At 41.5% G+C, this 21,329-nt stretch overlaps 1 protein-coding gene across 6 annotated transcripts in view; it reads right to left on the bottom strand.

The window, feature by feature from the left end:
- The window catches only part of LOC110974142 (voltage-dependent L-type calcium channel subunit alpha-1D-like), a 137,575-nt gene that overhangs the window by 76,673 nt on the left and 39,573 nt on the right, over positions 1-21,329 (bottom strand). For all 6 annotated transcript variants that reach the window (XM_087135211.1, XM_087135206.1, XM_087135207.1 and 3 more), the window contains exon 3: positions 5,896-6,001. In XM_087135211.1, the coding sequence (XP_086991337.1) occupies positions 5,896-6,001 (106 nt within the window). The remainder of the gene's footprint in view (positions 1-5,895; positions 6,002-21,329) is intronic.

The raw sequence follows: 21,329 nt of genomic DNA on the forward strand, positions 1-21,329 counted from the left end.
GAAATTCAGTTTCTCGGATGGAATTCCACCTGATGATGCCCCAAATGTTAGGTCTCCCACATGAAGCCCAGCCTCCAAACATCCCTCTTGTAAGTGGCTGTTGAGTGGGATGCCTTGCATTCCCCTAAGAAACACTACACACAGCCAAATTTTACAAGGCCTGGGTGCACAGCATTCATCACTGCAAAGGCCCAAAATCATAAAGCAACATTTACCGGTATTTGAAAAGCAATCCCATTCACAATCCTATTACACTGTACTACTGTTCATGACAAAAATGGCATCCATCATATGTAACACACTGCAGCCTTCCATTGCATATACCAGTACATGTGCAACTGCACATTCCATGAAGGTTGAATTAATAGCCTTAAAGCCCGAGGTTACTGAATTTGATGAATCTACATGTGTTTATAGACGGGTGACTCATCTGAAAAGGACTTTGGAATCATGCTGAAGCTATCTGCATTCAGCTCGAGTCGTGGGTTCCTGAACTAAAGTTGCCATGGAAATGGCTCCAATTGTGGAAATAATGAGTTTCAGAAACAGAGAAAGCCCTGAACTTTAAAATTGATGAACTCGGAACAGTCAAAGGCTGAAACAAAATGTTGAGAATGTTGAATCAGGCGGTCATAAATCTCCACACAGGCATAAACCAAGCCTATGCCCAAACTGTATGATATGATGCACAGCCTCCCCTCTGTGTACTGAATACATACCCCCATTAGGGTTGTTTGTCACAAGGGTCCACAAACTTCCAAAAGGAATGATCTTATTGGTTAAGAATTTTGGAGGGTGAATACATTATGTTGATGGAGGTTATTGGTTGTAACAAGTTTGACTGGCTAAAAGCTTCTGGGAGATTACACCGCGGGGGAGGGGGGAGAAGGAGCTGGTTTTGAATAATTTTTTTCTGGGAGGGTGAGAGGGTTAGTTTGAGAATAATAAATAGTGAAAATTCAATGACTTTAGATGGAGGTGAACATAAATGAATGGACGGATACAGTTCATTTACATCTAAAAGGGATGATGTCCATCTGTGGTTTTATGGTCAAAACTTACAATGTAGATGCCGAGTGAAACCGTTATCAATGGCCAAAACGTATCTCGATTATTGCAGCAGGACAGCAGCTGACGCATCAATATGAAGAGAGCAACACACATGAGGTTTTATAGTGAAAAGGGAGGCTTTGGAGTTTACAGAAGAAAATAATTGTCCACGTGTACAGAACAGGTGTCCAATGTTGTTGATGTGATTTATCTGGAAGAGGGTACAGTTTATTTATTATAATAAAGTTTTATTATAAAGATGAACAAAGAAACTGACTGGAGCGGGACTTGAACCTGCGACCTCTGGATTACCATACCGGTGCTGTACCAACTGCCTGATCCCTGGCTACGTGGTGTTTCAGGTTACATGGCTTCATATGGCAAGAGTTAAAGTAGGGCTGGATAGCTCAGTTGGTAAAGCACTGGTACGATAATCCGGAGGTCGCAGGTTGAAGTCTCGCTTCAGTCAATTTCTTTGTTCATCTTTATAATTAATTTTGGATGCACAGAATTGGGAACATGTAATGCTCTTGAGGATGGAATTAGATTTGTCCATCCCTCATTTGAGAACGAACAGATAACATGCACAGTGCATTGAGGCAACTGAGACAATTTTTTTTCTATTGCCTACTGCATTTATCTGCAGACCTTATCTCCGATATGCCGAGCTCACTGCTTCTCAACCGAACTGACATTTGACAGGAGAATAATTCAGGGAATGATGTACAAATTTCTGGCACAGTACAGCACACTGCCCCCTGCTTGGGAAAAGAAAAATCGATAAATCACAGCAGAAAGGACCAGTAAAATGGCCTCAGCTCTACCACCCAGAGAACCTATGATTAGAAGAAACGCACCGCAAAAACAAATGTGTCATCCATATCCACCTGGGGGCTGAAAGGTCTGGTTTCACGTGAAATGTCAAATGTCGGTCCCACTTATGGAAAGGCACAGAGCCTGTCTGGACCATGAGGGAGGGTTGCCGTGGCAACCGGCAATCCAGATGAAACATTGCACCCGGTGGGGATGGTGGGGGGGGGAGGGAAGGAAGGAAGGAGCTTAAAGAGAGATGCTGTCCACACCGTTCAGCCGTTCTAAATTGAGATGTACACCGTGCGGGGCATGCGTACACCCGCAGGTAAAGCTCTGTCTGCAGCCTACATGCCCCCGCATTCCCGTATTGCTTCCCAAAACCCTCCCGACTTCCGCCTCCCCGGGTAGCCAACTATCTGTTGTTGTGGCAAAGACAGACAGGGGGATGTGGGAAGTAACCACCACGGCATGGACCATTGTAAAAGAGGCCCATCATGGTCATTGCATCATCCAATCTTGCCAAACCCCTGGGATGAAACAGAACACAGGCCATTAAGAAATAAATGTACAGGTACCGCACATGTAGGCCCGGTATGGTGTGTCCCCTCGCCCCAAAACAAAATCAATTGATTACACTACTGACATTGGTCCTGCACAGCAAGATGCCGTCATTTTTTTTTTTCTTCTGTCAAACATGAATCATCCATGTGCAAGTAATCTTGCAAAGGGCACAAATGAGCATCTTGCATTGATCTTTCCAGAATTGATTGGGTATCTGGAACATGCGTACATCCTACAGTCTGAATTTGGTATATTCCCGGCAAGAGAGCTAGGCACGTTGTCATGTACAGTACTGGTACATGTATGTTTTCAATCCTCAGTGACGACTACTATTTCACATATGAAACCTGTAGTTTCTACGGCCACTTCTCAAAATGAGTGGGTGTAAGGATTTTAGTCTCTACTATTATGGGACTGGGTACCCACAAACACTCAAGAGATCCAGGTGGAGCCAAGACAATATACACCCACTGTCCAGGAATAACATTTTGACAAATGTTGAAAAATGTACCACGGAATGTGGGCTTTTTTGACATGAGGGGTCCATGACACCAGAGAGAGTAAAAAAGGCACATATTGTACATCAAAGTAGTCTGAAAATTTTGGCTACATCAGAATGCTATCAAGTCTACAAGTTACAACTTCTGACTTCCTTTTTTGTACTCTGTAAGAAATCAACTTACACAGCAATGCACAGCACAGCATGTACTGGTATTTCCTTAGCTCACCTTCAGCTTTCCCACAGGACAAGAGAAATCCAGCAAAAACACTTGTACTCATTCACACACCACTGAAATGCTGCATAAACACGTACCTCTGTGATGTACATGTATTTGTTTTGAAAAGACACTAATGTGACGCTAATGACGTGCACAGAGGCATTTTGAGTGAGTCCTTGTTCATTCCTTCTTTTCTTCTGGCAAATGTGACGTGCAATCATTCCAGACAGAAGAAATTATGTACATGTCTCACCGACAAGGACAAAGCCTAGGCTGAAGTTTGCCACAGCTCTGCAGGAAAGCTCTTCAACATCAATATCTCGGTGCACAGTAATGCAAATAAGTGCACAAAGATGGCAGAAGCCAGGTTAGGGCTGTGCTGACTGATCGAACATTCAATCAATTATTCACTGTTCCAATGATTACTTTCAAAATTGAACAATGGAAATTGTAAATAACGAAATAAAAGGGGGGCACATTCAATCGTTTGCTCACAGAATTTCCTTCAAAAAGTGTAGTTTCACGGTCAGGTGTTACAAGTGCACTTCAAGGCGGCCTATGTTTCGTGCCCAACAGTAAGGCAAAAAAATCACTCTCCCCTCGGCTTTTTTTGTGGTAAATGGCCTCCTAAAACTAAGGAAATCCATGAAAATCACGAACTGTTAGAACCAAACATCAATTGGACTCCCAGCTTCCTCTTCTAAACTAAGAGATGGACACCTGAAACTGAACAAGATCTGTTTATAGACCACCACACAAACCTATATATTTAGTTCACACTTTTTGTAGAAATTGGGTATCTATACTGAATACGTCAACAAATGGATGGTCCAATATTCAAATGTTCTGTTATTCCAACTGACTCAGCCTTGAGCTGGGTGTACCTGCAAGTGAGGCTGTGAAATGCCAGTGGATGTATCACGGTGTCAAAAGAGTGAAGGGAGGGGAGATAAAGGGTTAATGCGCCGACTGGGATAAGCCGACTGGGGTAAGCCGACTGGGGTAAGACGACTGGGGTAAGACGACTGGGGTAAGACGACTGGGGTAAGCCGACTGGGATAAGACGACTGGGGTAAGACGACTGGGGTAAGCCGACTGGGGTAAGACGACTGGGGTAAGACGACTGGGGTAAGACGACTGGGGTAAGACGACTGGGGTAAGACGACTGGGGTAAGACGACTGGGGTAAGACGACTGGGGTAAGACGACTGGGGTAAGACGACTGGGGTAAGACGACTGGGGTAAGACGACTGGGGTAAGCCGACTGGGGTAAGACGCCTGGGGTAAGACGACTGGGGTAAGACGACTGGGGTAAGCCGACTGGGGTAAGCCGACTGGGGTAAGACGCCTGGGGTAAGACGACTGGGGTAAGCCGACTGGGGTAAGACGCCTGGGGTAAGACGACTGGGGTAAGCCGACTGGGGTAAGCCGACTGGGGCCTATTTCAAGGGTCTGCTGAGCAAGGAAAACTGATAAGCACAGAAAAAAAACAACCAGCTTCATATACAGTCCATCATGACTGGTTCACAGTTGGCTTTTGCTAAGCTCATCACTTTGTTAAGCAATAGCTCCGCCGTGGACCTGGTCTCCCTTCAGCATGTTGGGTGATGTTAGTGAATAAATTGGTGATAGTGATATCGTACATTTCCCAGAAACCTCTTCGTGCTTGAGGTCAGGCGGTGTGCAAAGAAAATGGCACTGTGGTGTTTACAACTACACAAATTAACATTGACAGGATAATGGCAAAATCCTAATTCAAGCCACAAAAATGCCAATTATGGACCTGCCCCGCTTTAAAGGATGGATGGTTTGGGGAAAATGAGGGGTAAGAGAATATATATGTGCCCCAGCATGACAGGTTCTAAGCTCAGATGAGCTCAGCTGTTAAAAAAATTTAAATTATTTTTAAAAATTATTTATTTATTACCATACTCTTGCGACCATCTTTAGTGGTCGAATTGTGGTTTGATTTACATACAAAAAATATTAAAGATTTAAAGTCAGAGGCCTTAATGAATAAATGAAGATTAAAAAGAAAATTAAAAAACATTGAAAAAGAGCAAAACACTAAACATTAAAACAGAGGATACACTTTAACATAAAAAAATTAACAATGACTCAAGTTAAACCTTGAGTTATTTCTTTTTACAAGTCTTCCATATTCCACAATAACAAACAATACTTCCAGAAAGACGATTTTCTCGATTTGCTCGAAAGAGCAATTTTTTTCTCCTATGAAATAAGATGCACACAATGAAAAACACTTGAGTTGGCACTCCCCCACTTCTACAAGCACACATCTTTTCATTTTCAGAAGCAACTATTGAGTAATTTGGTGAGGTAGGGAATTGAGCTTTTTCTATACCTATCGACTCAATAAAACATCGTTTTTTCCAAAGTTCCATAACATGTTCATGGTTATTTTGGGGAGACCAACTCTGAAAACGTTGGGAAGCAACACATGATTTCGCAAATTGTGAAAACATACGTTGAAAAAACTGTTACAAGATCTTTCCTGGGCACACCAAACTTTTTTAAGCGGCTGAGAATGTGCAGACGCCTGCCATCTTTGGAAATCATTTGGTGAACCTGTGTGTTACACTTTAAATTATTTTGAATCCATATTCCAAGTAACTTGGTAAACTAGTGTTTTCCACTTGGAAATTCCCATGAAATGGAGGTGCAGCTGTATAGAAAAAAAATGACGATCAATTAAAAAAAAAAAGGTGGGTTAAAATATAGGAGTTACTCACCAGGTTCTTGTTAGTGGTGTTGGTGTCTTCATGGGGGAACGGTGTGTAGATGGCAAGTGCAAAACAGTTGGCAAATATAGTCAGCAGAATAAGGTACTCAAACGGCGTGGCGAAGGACAAAAATGAAACTGGTTAAGGAAACAAACTGAAGCACTGCAAAGGGATTACATGTAAACCCCACATGTACATTAAGACTTCTTTTAAATGGTGGGGGGTGATGTAGAAAAGAGCCTTTCCATTTTTTGGTAACCAACTCCCCGGTCCCCATCAGCGGATGTACAGTATGCTTGCAAAATATTCTGGAACGTTTCTCCATTTCGGCATCACCCCCTCCCCACCATTACCACTACCATCACCGTCGGCTTCAAGAGAATCAATCTGTCTGAACAGCTGAACTCTATAGCTTCAGAAAGTTCAGATTTGTTCACAAAACAAAATGCACTGTAGCACTAACATAAGGAATTGAGACGTAACAAAAACTGTCAAGATTTCAGAGAAACAATTACAGGTTAGGTTTAAAAACCAGCCTCAGTTAAACTTGTCTAGTTTTCTTCTCCTGATGAAGGACAAATTTCAGTAATCAACAGCTGTCAAATGTGGCTGGAATTTTACTGGCGTGTTAATATAGAGTATTTCAATCTAAAACATCCCCTTTTCTTTTTAAAAAATTCTCTCCTGAAAATTTGCTCTTTAGAAAGTTGTTTGCTTCCAGTTTTTGTTGCTCATCAAAAAGCTATCACTGCTTCTCTTGAAAAGGTTGTTAATCTCCAAGTAAGTTTTCTGTCATTTGCTTTATAAAGTGAGGCTGAAATCCAGCCACTCAAAAACAAAACGGCATCGCTGCTCACGACCAACAACCGTCAAAACACAGGGGAAGCTGGCATTTCCAGAGCCTCAGACGATCAAATTGTTGCTTGACCAACACAGGTCAACAATCCCCGTTATTAAATCATCCTTTCTTTTTTTGGTTTGTTTCCGCCAGTCCCTCTGCAATCATTTCCGACAGGTGACTATATAGCCCATGCTCCTGTTTGTGACACGCTTTGAGCGCAAAGAGCACGAAATGACGCAGTCCCTGGCGAGGGTTGCCTTAAAACAAAACAAAAAAAGCTGGGAAATATAAGGATTGACGTCACAGGAACCGGGGACAAACACACTGGGACGACCCATTATGGTGTGTGGACAAAGCAATGATACCATCTCAATCTTTGTGACATTGAGTCCCCGTGAAACAGCCTAACTACAATTGGAGATGAAGTGCTTTTTTGACCTTTTTTACCATCAAAACAAAAATGTTTTCATTTTTTTTTCTCTAAGAGGTGATTTCTTTGATGCTGCGGCTTGGCCGACTCTATCAACGGGGCAACTGCACTTGCAGCAGGCAATGACGGTTCAACCTCTTCACAACAAAACGGTTTAAAAAACATCATCATTTGCCCCAAAGAAATTGAACAGCACAAGTAAATAGCCCAAAAGGAAATTCTTGTTATTTCCTCGAGGCAGTAGCAAACATGTACATGTATATCAACAAATTTCTCCTGGGAAACCGTGGAGCATAAAATATTCCCTGGAATTCATATGGCTATAGGAAAAACTCACAGGAGGGGTGATAGGGGGCTGGACATCTACAGGCGTAGTGCTGGGGTGCCATTCATGTTCATTTCTGGCAGAATGACAGAAAAACATGACATTTTACAAAGTACTTTTGGCTTTGCACCTCTTTTCTTTTTTCACAATTTTTTTTCCACCCGGGGAAGGGGCTTCGTGGGGAAGTTGGAGGCCCCCCAAACCACCATATCACTACGTCACTACCACTATTTGGATATACATGTAGACACATGTACAACCAATGCTGGTTTCAAGTGACTTAAATTCGGCATCAAAATTTACATCTGCAGCATTCGCCTCACTCTGCACGATTAACAACAAGCAGCTACTCTGAATGCGCAAACGGACGGATCTACTGCACACTGCAAATTGGCAACTGCTATTAGATCTGTAGGAGATGATTTCCACAATGACTGCTGCGTACTACAATGAACTGTGAATATGTTCATGTACCCACTTGCATGTACATGTAACCACTTGCATATGTACGTGTAGGTGTTGTGGCATTATTTGGATTATCAAAGTCGCACCGACTGAATTTCATTATTGCGTGCGAGCAATTTCAAGACTAGTAATGCAACAATAATGGGCCTATTACGGCAAAACGTGATGCACTGGATTGTTACTACGGTAACCTTATATTGTGGCTAGCACAGGCGTCTGTGACTTTGTAAATAGCAATTGTTAGGCTGTCCCCAATTTATTCTGCTTGGAGCAGAAAAAGCAACATGGTTTTTCCCGAGGCAGATTGTTATCCTGATATTTTCAAGTTGTCTGTGCCCCAGTGCACCACAATAAAATTGACAACAATGATGTCAAAATATTTCATACATGTTTGGTTCTAACCTAAAACAACAGAAGAGGGGGAAACAAAAATCAAACGTAAGAGGCTGAATTCTACATGGGAAACATCCCTAAAATGCCTTTTGAAAATCTGACAAGACTGATTTCACAAGGGCATCATCACAAAATTCCCAGTGGTAACAACGCAATCGTGGTTGCGTAAGAGCCAACAGTGTCAAGATTCCAGACCGAATCATCATTTATTTATTGAACACCTTTGCACGTCTGGTATTGAAGTGGGAACGCATTGATTTTTCAACGATAAATTGTTAAATGAAGGACTGTGATGCAAGAAGTCAATATGAGGACTTTGACATCCTCTTGTGCACATAATCTGTGATGCTGATTACGAGGGCTTCCATGTAATATCTACAAGCATACAGTTCACAGCTTTGGGATCAGGGGACCAGACACAAATTGTAAGGCACTGTGAGGCAAAAAAACAGGGCCCAATTTCACAGCGCTGCTTACCGCAAGTGAAAAATCGGCACTTCCTGTAGCAGGAAATTTTGTGCTTACGGCGAAAATATGTCATGAGTTAGCGAAGAATTTTGACTTACGCACATGCGTACATGCCGTAACTAAGGATTCTATGCTTAAGGGGTTAGGGCAGAATTTTTCTGCTTGCGCGGTTAGCGCAGAATGGAGATCGTACCTGCAGAACTCTGCTGTAAGCAGCGCCAAGAAATTGGGCCAAGCAGGCTGCAAAGACAACAAAGGCTGGAAGCAAAAAGTGTTTGACAAAAAAAACAACAGGCTGGGGGAAGCTGAGTTTCTAGTTCTGTATTTAGTGGACATGAATCGACTGGGTGACAGTCAGATGCACCGTACATGATTAGCTGGCAACCTTCAGGGCTGTGATGAATATTCAAATAATTGGATGTTCCCGTTATTATTGAATTTTCATATTTTTGGAATTGAATAATGGGTAGTTAAAATCAATCAAATGAGAAAATTAAATTATTTTGTTCTATACACGACTGCCTTTTTAAAGCTTTGTAAGATTTGAAGCAGCTGATGCATATGCCATTGGTATATGCAAATATGAGAGATTTCAGTTCAACTAATATTGCCTCAACTGGATGGTTGAACATGTGAATATTCAATGACAGTAAGTCTGCATACATCCGGCCTGGATATCAATCCTTAACTCTCCCTCCCTTCTTCTTAAAGAGCCAAAAGTTTTCTCGATGAGCTCTTTCAATTTAAAGTGAACTTATACCTGTGTTTATGCTGCAAGTATATAATGTGGGAATCGTGTCTCTCTTTGACATCAACGTCATTCCAAATTTTCCTAAAATTTGATTTTCAATCGCAGGCACGGATCGGGGGGGGGGGAGTTGGGGGTCAGAAAAAACCCTGCTCCTAAAAATAAAGGTACAAAATTGGGAAAATAATTGAATTAACAAAAGTGCACTAATACCATTGTAAACAATGTATGTGATGTAATGTTTCATCATCGTTTCCGCCAGTCCCCCCCAAAAGAAAAAAAAATCTCTGGCCTGCCCACCCTCCCCCTGGAAAATTTCCTTCCTGGACCCACCCCTGAGTAGACATCAAAGTCAATGACTCACAGCAAACCCTCACTTCTTAAAGCTAACTTTCAGCTTTCCTATGAGGTTCGGCACGTATGAAAGGTGAGTGACATCAAGGCCCACAACGGGCAGTCACCCTTGGTCGGCGAGTCATCGTTAGCACTGATATACGAACGAATGGTCATCATGAATGCCACTTTTCCTAATTGGCTAATCACAATAAGACTTACGTTCACGTCCATGTAGCAGAAATCATCACAATTTTAAAAGACAATTTGTCACTTTTCATTCTTATGTACGTCTTTTGAGGAGTGTTCACCAAGACATAATATCATCAACGCTAACCCCTTTAAATTTACGCACATATCTTTTTAATCCAAACTCACCTCGAGACAAACCTGCCTGAATCCAACATGAAAAAAAAACTTACCACCAACAAAAACCAACCGACGTCTCCCTCCCCCCCGTTGGATGCTACTGAGTTAACAACCATAAGAGGACATGCAATTTGGCAAAACAGTTTCACAGGGACTGACGAGGGGTTATGATTTAAATCATGAAGCTTGCTATGGGTCTCAAGGATGCATATCCACAAATGTTCCAAATGTGTGGGGACAATGCACGTGTTGCTTAACACATGATTTCACGCTTACAGAGCTAACGGATTTCATGGAGACCGTAAGCAGTAAGCACAGCTAAAAGCAAGTTAACCTTGGAAGAAAAATGTACCTCAACTTAGTAACGTAACAACAGAAACCTCTGTGCGTGCACAATCATTGGCACAACCATGTCAAGCACTGCCACATCTAGTGCTTCAGACTGGCAAATTTTTCTGCAAAAGTTAGCATGATTTTTCTGTTATTAACTGCTAAGCAGCATGTGAAATTGGGCCCTGGACACAATGTCGGCCATGTAAAAAGAGTTGCCACACTATATAAGGGTGAAAAATAATGTACAGAATGGTCTATTTTTAACTGACTTCATAGGGTCACACATTTGTGGCACTTGGATTGATTTGAAAAGTAGGCTGACAAACTGCTTTTTCAAAAATAATGTCTTTCTGCCAGAAAAACTGACATCACTATACATGCAAGTGGTCGAGCATGCCTCAAGTTCACGCTATGCATGTACATGTATGGAACTGTCATAATCTTTCACAACGCAACTTGTAACATTATGCTTCAGCAAAATAGGCACTGGTTTTGCGTGTATTCAGTCACATAAGCCCTGTGAAGATACAACCTCAGGTTGTATGCACTGGCTTGGGTCACATGTGCTTCAAGGCTCGTGGAAGCAAATTTAATAAAAACCCACCGGCCTTCTTAACAGATAAATCCGGTATCCATGGTGATGCCATCACTGGTCAGTTGCCATGGCCTGCACGAGAGGTGAAAGCATTGTGACAACTAGTGTGTGGAGCCACTGTTCTGCGAAAGTCACTCCCCACAAAACCCAACACAATGGTCTCTGTCATAAACGGGGACCATGGAGAATTCAAGGGAAATGTTGCTGGATTTGTCTGTGCCCCCATCCACATTGGTAACATCACTACTTCTTGAAAGAAATGTACATTGTACCCGTAATATTGCCCTGCGGATTCTTACAAAATCTGTCAAGACAATTTAGCTAATAGCTCAGAACGAAATTTATGCCCCTTGAAAGTTTAACTGTGAAGAATATACCGGTACCACTGATTTGCTGCAAATGTGCCTCAGGATTTAGAAATTGGGGTTTCGGTTTTTTTAGTTCAACATTTTTGAGTACAAGAATTTCTGTCCTGTGTCTTCAGTCCTTTAAACTCGTGAATATTCATCCTTTCCGAACCCATCGGGTCTGACAGTCTTGATGCACTAATGAGCAAAGGCAGATCCACAACCAATTGGGGGGGCTGCCAAAATTTTTTTTCGGGGCCGAAAAAGGGAAACTTTGTATATGACCTTTTCTGACTTGTTTGAGGAGTGAGGCTAAATTTGGGGCTTTTACTTCCATTTAAAAGGAAGAAAAATTTTCAATTGAAACTTTTGGCCTTTCAATACATTTCAAAAAGCAAATTACTTTTGCTCCTTTTTGGGGGGGGACATGGCCCTCATCAGCCACTTCCTGGATCCACTAAAGCCAATTAATGCCACAAATCTACCCAGTTTAAGCAGACTGTACGAGCCCCACTTCTCATCTTTAAAATTCCTTGCGTCCATGCACGTACCCAGTACAAGAACTCTGAGAATAAATGAACACAGCATCTGGATAGGGTTAATATGGACATCGCCAACAAGGGAGAGGGGGAAGGCTGAAACGAGCAAGCTTGTCAGTCGACAGACGGGGAATTAATTAACAGAGGCATCACGGGATACTCGGAGGGAGCTGCCGCTGAAGCGACGGGCACGTTGGCGCATCACACCTCTCGTGTTTAGGATGGCACCTGCTAGCAGGCCTAGTACATGACAGGAATCCAATGATAATGCCAACCAGATTTATGATGGGACGTCTGTGGAAACCTAGCCTTATATGACATTTTAAAGGCAGATCCCACGGCCTCGACATAAGAAGAGTCAATAGTTACAGTTTTACAGGGGCGATTCCATGCAAAGTGGAAATTCTTCATGCTTTTACTGACCCCCATTATTATTCATAAATAATTCATCTGCCATTCACGAGCAAAAGGTTTTTTCATGAAATTGGAAACAAACGATGATGGTATCACCTGTTACCTTCACTTTCAGTTTTTGAGCAAAACTTGGCTTCCATTTTTCTGAATTACCAGTGATCTTGAGGGTGGGCAACAGCGCGACGAATTTCCACTGTTGCAAGGGAATTATAGCCCATGAATGGAGGGGGAGGAGCTTCAAGGGCAGCTGATGGGAGGTACATGTGTGCAACAGATGGACAGAAATCATCTGTTATTAGCTGTAACCAGGTCGAAGGCATAATAAAGGCTCGCTAAGATTCTATGTGATTTACACAGCAACTTGAGGTTAGGTTCAATTCATCAGTTCCAGCATTCAACACAAAAACACCAACTCACCCCCCAAAGGTAAACAAACAAAAACAAAAAGATCACACCTGTAAAAAATTTTCAGACAAGATATTGGATTACAACATACTCGTACATGTACATGTATATGTGCAGGAGAGTTTAAGTACATGTATACGTAACCTACATATAGTCCACTGGTTTGAAAGTGACTATATACTAATCCGTGAAACTTGGTCTGCTATTTTTCTCAAGACTCTTAGAGGGTTCATGCTTGGACTCTGTTTCTGCATCAATTGAAAAAGGAAATCCCAAACACAATGATAAAATTGGAAAATGAATAGCACCAATGGGTCGGATTCGAACCAGGGTCTATGGATCTGTAGTTCAAATCACTACCAACTAAGCTACCGAAGCGACGTAATGGATTCCCGTTTTTGAAATGTCTTAAATGGTGTATTGCATTGTCCCCTCTTCATGAATCACTGGTCACCCCAGCTACTGAAAAAAAGTAGCGCACCAGGTTTCACGGGCTAGTATTAAGTCGCTTCCCACTGGTTTCCAGAGTGAAGAAGATTTCCAGTGTGGGAAGATTTCAGAAGATTCTGGAAGGTATCTGGCCGTAGTGCATCATAGAAAACAGTCAACATGCCCAGTGTGTACATGCACATGCGATTCACAATGCCAGTACAGTACATGTTCACTTTACCATACAGGATAGAAAAAGGGGTGAAAGATTTTTCCTGTCTGCAATGGTCAGTCCTTTGTTAAATGTTGTTCTTTGGTAGTCTATAGAAATGTAAAAGCTGAAGGAAGTACGACACGTGTATGACACATACACATGTCTTGTCTTGCATGGTACCGTACGGTAAACAAACCAACAGTGCAAGTGTGCTTTAACATGAGCACTTCTTTATCTATTAGACAGTGCCCTCTTTAGCTCATGCTCTGAGCTTACAAGCCACGAAGCAATCTACAGCTTCTAATTCAATGTACTCCTAATCTCATACTCAAAATGTGACAGCAATGAGATTGGGAGGGGGGTCACGTAAGTTAATTCCGTCATTTCTGCTCAGAGTGTGTGCGTGTGGCACATTTATGACATTGATCGCTTTACGCGCAAGGGTAATTCTCTCGCCAGCATTTGTCATGGTTCGGTAGGCATTTTTGACAAAAACATCAGTTCAATAAATGTGTCCGATTTTTTTGCACATGGCTGACGGGATCACAGGAGAGCGGATCATCGGGGACATCATGTGAGTGAGAACCTTCAGATAGCAAGGCAAGCATTTAAATGAACCTGTTGTTGGGGGTTGTGAGGATATTATTTTGGGAAACGCCAGGTAATCTTCACAATACCAAACATATACAGTGGGGACTACAATACAATGTGCAAATGAGGATGGAAACTTGAAGGTGCTCAAATTCTACATATATTCTGCTCCACACCTTTAGTGGAAGCAGAAGATGCTCAAATTGATATTCTGCTCCACACCTTTTGTGGAACCATTCTCAATTTGCTTTGTGCTTTATTTGTTCACATCTTTACATGGCAAAATCAATCAAATTTAATATGCATAGCTAAATCAAAGACAAAGAAGCTTGAGAAACTGAGAGAAACTTGGGAGATTTAGTAAATCCGTATTGAAAAGTAAACAAATATATTTTCAACCTGAATTATTACATGTTCTATTAAATTTAAGGACAAAAATGCCTTTATGAAGAAATGGTCTAGCGAGCAATAACAACCCAGAATTCACAGGAATTTTATATGGGCACTATCCTAGTTGTGTCAGTCTGGACAAACTGTGCAATCCAGTACAAGTTATCAGTGACCACTCAATACGAAGTGTCAAGTATGGCAGTCCTTTGCAATCAGGCCATTTGTGTGGTCAAATTCCAAAGACCTGCCAAATATGGGGAACGATTGGCAATTAGAGGTGGGCCGTGTGCTGTTTTATGTAAATGGCTGGTGTGTTGGGTCTGTTGGCAGCGTAGCGATATATATAACCAGATGGCCAGACTGTTCCCAAGCTCACGATTTACGCCAGCTCAAGGTTCTTTAATCAATGTGGGCACGCACATGGCTGGCTTATTAAAATTCCCAAGCACTATACGTGCATGTGTGTAATAGGGGAACATACTCAGCAGGTGGACGTGGCAACGTCGTCGTCACAGCCACATTGTGATAGGGTTAATAGGACAGTGAAATTACTAATTTATTTCACAATGCACGGATGTACTACTGTACGGAATTACATTCACAAACTGAAGCAAATAATGACATGTGTGTTTAGTGTAATATGGTCTGGGGTATGCATTAAATGCATTACACAAACCCGAGTATACGCGAGTTGTACGTGCACATTTTCATTCACAATTCTTCTGTATTTCAGACCATCTATATTACATTAGAAACGCCGACTGATCAAGTCTCACCCAAATGGGTTTCTCGTTTTCTCCCAAACTTACTAAACCTGAGTCCGGTTACTTACATGTTCATACTACCTGGACATAGATCTTTAAAAAAAAAATACACTTGCAGTATCCCCCCCAGCAAACACCAAAAACAAGCGCAAAACCTGACAAAAACCTGTAAATATGTACGTGTACATATATACATGTAAATGTACTTGTGGGATGCATGTCAGTTTCAAGCCACATTATTGTTCATAACAGTCTTATCATATTTACCTCGGCAGACAGAAAATTGACATCTGTTCCAATTCTGCCCTATTTTTCTTAACAATCTCAAACCTTCCACATTTGGCACTGTGCCATGTCCTGCATGCTAATTCTTTTGCACAGAAACAGCAAAATGAGGACATCAACCCCCATGTAAAGGAATGGCACTTACGCGGGCCAAACTGCCCTGATTTCATCCAAATTAAGCGAAGAAAGGCATTCGCGCGCATGAATATCCATGGTCACAGCAGAACAGTAAGGGTATGGAATATGTACATTGTACACGTCTCGCAGTTCCATGTCGCTTATCAAATATGCACATATTTCATTCCCCAAGCAATGATCCAGCAATTTCTGCTTGGACTAACACACTCCAGGAAACGGTCCCTCCAAATGGCGTTTCGATGAGGCCAGTGCTCCAGTGTGTTGAGGGCCTGTCATTAGCCCCTCTAAATTGAGGCTCAATCTACATTAATTAAGTAGCACCGACGGGAGAGGTGCAGACTTGTCACAGAAGATGGCCTTATCAATAATTGAACCAAACACGACTCTCTGATTGCTTGCACTGTCGACAAATGTGCCGACATCAAAACAAACGGTGCACATGGATCTGTACAGAGATTCTGTGATGCATTCAAGTGAGACTTACGTTAAATATGTTGGGTTTACAAGGTGACTGGGGTCGATAAATCAGACTAATTGTTCTACAGAGAAGATTTGAAGGTATTATGATGGCATCTGCAAAAATATGAAAACAGAGTTGGCAAACGATTACAAGGCAAGCTCACATGAAGTAAGCAAATATGGTTACATTTACCCTGTGAAATCACGGCAATCTGAATGCTGTTCTTAAATTTTCAAGAAAAAAAAAAACATACATTTTTTATAGTGTCAAACAATTGTTGGGAGAGCCATTTGTTTTAAATACTACATCCCTTAACAGAACCCAAACAGTGACGTATGCAGATTGCAAGTGCACTATTCACACACCCAGGAACAGACTATGGTGCATGGTTTATTGTTCGTTTTTGTTTTTAAGACAAATATGCAGCTGCACCTTGTTGAAAACAACTACCCTTTTTAAAGGTTTTCATACATGTAGAGATGACTCAGAACAAGTCGGTGGAATGATGACCAATAAAAACTAACGCCCCACAAGTCAAATTTGTAAAACAACACAACATTATCATAACATATGTAAAATATTAACTCTTGTTTTAAATGATGGTTCAATTAATTTTCAAGCTAGGCACTGTCAAGTCAACCATATGGAACTGCATTGTCACACAACTCATGACATTGCTTCAATAAGCATCCATTTAAAGTGACACATTTCAGGCCTTTTTATTTCATTTTTTATTCCACTTTTCCCTGCCACCCATTTGGGTCGTTCTATAAATCAGGGGTCTAATTCTTTCGTGTTTTTGTCACATCTGACATATAATTTTGTGAGTTCAGAACACATTCACTAATTTCCAAGTGTGACAAATTTATGCAAATTGCCTGCCAAACAAATAGAAATAGTTTGAAATCAATCTCAGTGATATTCCCATCTCAAATTACACAAAATGTCACACTTTTGGTCCCTGAATTTATATAACGACTCATTTACTAAATGTTTTGGTATCAATCATTTTCCACAGAAAGAGCTCACCCTGCCAACAGATGAGAGTTGTTCATCAGGAGAAAAATACCAAGGCTAATGATTGGTTCATGGCCGTCAGCTGACCTCATCACATTAGACAGACTGACCACTGATCCCGATCAGGAGGGCAAGATACGGATGTCTCACTTGATCAGTGACATATCACGCAAACCGTTCGGGAAAACTTTCCACCGATGAACTGACACTTTGATTCTCAAATTGCCAGTACTGTGGCACCATGTGCCTCTTAGTAATGGCCCTAACACATTGCACAATCATGCAAATTTTTATGAAGTGTGGACAATCGCAGGCTGTTTACTCTTAAAGTGCACTTTTTGGACTGTTGGCAAACCCTGGCAACAATACTTTTAGAATCTTTGAACACAATTTAATACAAGCAATGATCCCCTGCACAACGGTTGGGGCTTACGGTACTCATTTCCTGCCAGCAAATTCACGTTTGCTCACTGTCCCAGCACGTTACGTGGCTGGCTGCACAGGGCCACAACGTGTCAAGTCTTTGCAGTGAGAGGTACAGTGTAGCCTTGAGCCAACGACCACCATGCATTGCCTCACCTCGTCCCCGGCTACAGCGTACGTGACTTCTCTGCAGGATGTGAAACTATTCCCCCAGCAATCTGACATTTGCAAAGCTGAGATGGCAGTTTGTCACGCGCTAAACTCAACAGAGATATAACATGTATCCCGGTGTACTCTTTGTATTTGAAAGTACATATTATCTTCAAACGTATCAAGCAATTCATTCTTTTCCTTTTGGGAGGGTGTTGCTAGAAGTATCATCCAGTTTACTCAATCAACCAATCGATGCATCGGTTACTTGGTTACACAGGTGTCTTTAATTATTCAAAGCTACCGGTCCTTTGTGACAATGCCATTTTCCTCTCAAAACGCAAAAGGATGGCCATAAAAGGTCAAAAGTCTCAAACATGACCATAAACAAAACATCTTTCCCACAGGGAAAAAATAATATTTCTTTCAGTAAGCAATGTCAGGAAAAAAAAAAATCCCAAAACAGGTCAGCCTCAGTTCTGTCTCAGTGGGTTGGCAAACATACCGGTACATGTATTTCACCATGTAGGTGACATAAGTCCACTTGTAGTGCTGCACGTGAACCGCATCAAAATGACCAGACATGATCCAAAATTTTTGACTTTTAAAGCTGCATTTTCCTGAAATGACCACAGACAAAACCTATTCATCACACGGATGTGAAAATATTTGCCCCCACCAACCGCCACTCAAGGACCCAATAAAGTGACCCTTATGAATATCATTTACGGTGAGCATGCAAACATTTTCTGTCATCTCACTGTCATCTTCTAGCACCTGAATGGAAAATCTCGCGCACGCACACACAAAAAGACAGAGTCTACACTAGGCCTAGTGGCGAGTGACCTGGGCAGCTTAAAAGGCTGCCATGGCAACTGGTAAAGCCTTTATGAATGGTGCGGTTAATGTGCGTGCCCATTCAGCCAAGTGAGGCAGCGGGAATCAGACACAAGACATCTACATATCATGAATATGTAATGACTTTGAAAATGCAGACATCAACCATGCCATATCCCATCAAGTCTCAATGTGGGGGGGGTCCATTCAAAGACACTCAAAACTGTTATCACCCGAGGAGTCTGCATGCAACTCCATACAGGTTTTGGACGAGGCTGGAATAATTTCACAGCTACGAGAAGAATTGTGAATCTCTCTGGCCGTACTGATGACATCACTTTTTTGTGTCATTAACCTGGCAAAATACATGCAAATGCAGAGCTCATTTTGACCGTAACCTTTGACATAAAAGAAGCAGCATTGCAGAAGTGGTGTAGAATTTAGAAATTCTGGTGATAAATGCCCACGATGCTACCGGTGATTATCAAACAAACATGTATTTCATCTTTATTTTTAATAAACACAAATGTAAATGGAAATAGCACACTACTAAATCAGCAATCTCATTATTACTAACAATCTCCAGATTACTCTGTACATTTTCTGAAGTACACAAAAAGCTGCAGTAAATAAAGAAATATCAAGTAGTTTTATTTCACATGGAGCACCTGTACACATGTCCATGTATCATGCACGTATCATGGTGCCCTGCCCATGAGTTCTACCACAAGGGGATCCACAGAAGCCAAAACGAGGGAATTTTTCTTTTGATGCAACAAAAGATATTTTGAGGGATTTTTGTTTGCTTCCCTTCCAAAGCAAAATAAAAAACCCCAACATATAGCAAAGCCCTTCAGAGAGGTCATGAAAGATTTTTAAAAGAAATGTCCCATTTTGTTCCCCTCTCCACAAGATATTTGGGTTCTGGATCTGCCTTTGAATACATGTACATGTACTTCAGAAATTGTACCCAACATGATTACGACTCTAATTTTGAACACACTGTCCCCTAGGCAGATGCAAGTAGTGTGACCTGTGATAAATTGGCCCCTTCAGTTTCTGCCAAAAGGTTTCGCAATTAAAACTTCATTACCAGTCCGTGACGAGAAGTATATTGCGCGACTAGGTCAAACGTTACGAGCGTAATTTCTGCGTATCACATTTTCTGCTCTGAGCATGTTCAGTGTCTTCTCAATGTCCTCCGACAATGTAAAAGTTTGCAGTCTGAAGGGGACCAATTTTATATCTCGCTAAATTTTCAAAATTTGGCAAAAACCAGGTTAATGGTCCAAGAGAAAAATGTTTTTAACTTGATGTCATATCTCCAGTACCTGTGTATCCCTTGATTTATTGTAATATTAAGTCACACAGTTGAACACACCCTCACTATGCACACACATACCTGTATGTGTACAGGTCTATGTCCAGTACATAAACGTTCACTATGGTACATCATATGCGACACTTGCATGTCACGGTTGGGTAGCGGGTGCAGCGTATTGATTTGTCTCATGTGGGTGATTGAAATAGTTGGGAAGTGTCAAAAAAAGCCCGGAAATAATACCAGTCGGCTACAGGCATCAATGACACGGAGCAGCATGTCCTTCAACCTACAGTGGTATTCAGTGGATGCTAGGGAGAAATGATCCTACTGGGTGACATCGTCTACTGAATGATGATGACCCTCACATGAAACATTAGGATGGAGACGAAACAACTGTGCATAAATTTCATAAAATTATCCTGATAGTTTTAGTCTAATGGAATTGAAAAGACTCAGAGAGATGTATACAGACTCAGTTTTATTATCTGTGACTAAAATTTTACTTCCAAAAATTCCTACATTAGATTTCCTCCCCCCCCCCTTTTTTAAAATCACTTGTGATATCACCTTTGGCCTTCCAAAGCATAAAGAGCAGTATGTACATTGAATGAGTACCAACATCCTCAAGTGTACCGCCAACCCAACTTGCTAAGATTACTTTATTAACACACAACAGCATTCTCCTGACTACCGAAGGAACAAACCTTCACCTTATTCCTGACATCAATCTTGCAAACCCCTCAAACCACAAAAGAGTACATTCTTTTCCTGTTCAAAACACATAGAGTTCCTAGACACACTTTTACTGACCACTTTAGTGAAAATATCTTTCCGTTTAAGGACTAACATTCATTTCTTCCAAACCTTGAGCAGAAATGGGTGGGAACAGTGATCAAGACTTGGATTCAACTCTCAAGACTGATGGCAACTGAAACCAGAAGTTCACAACTTTCACACAGGTCCCCAAACAAACCGATGGACCTGCAAAGGGAAACTAAAAACTGAGCTGTTGGAAGGACCTCTTTCTAAATTCCCATTTTGGTTCATTCGCAGGAAAACTTTGAAACGACCCTCCCTCTACAGTTAACTCTTAACCCCATCGACCTGCTTTGTCGGGGCAGATTTACAGATTACCAGTAAAGACAGACGGATTTTCAGTCCGTCACAAAGCTGTAAGTATTCTATAAACACTGGAAGCAAGCACTGCCACGGATATACACAAAAATTAATACATAAATCTTTCCATGTTTTTTCTTGGGGGAAATATGACATCAATCAATCTCCGCAAGGGCTCCCTTGGATGAACATCCTTAACAAAATGTATTGTCTGAGTACAACATACATGTACATGTACATATGTATACATGTACATGTACACGTACACATGTACATGTGTGTTTTATTTCCTTGTGAGTG

The sequence above is a fragment of the Acanthaster planci genome, linkage group LG04, assembly GCF_054643075.1.
Source record: "Acanthaster planci isolate LZ-2023a linkage group LG04, COTS_SCS, whole genome shotgun sequence".
NCBI lineage: Eukaryota > Metazoa > Echinodermata > Asteroidea > Valvatida > Acanthasteridae > Acanthaster > Acanthaster planci.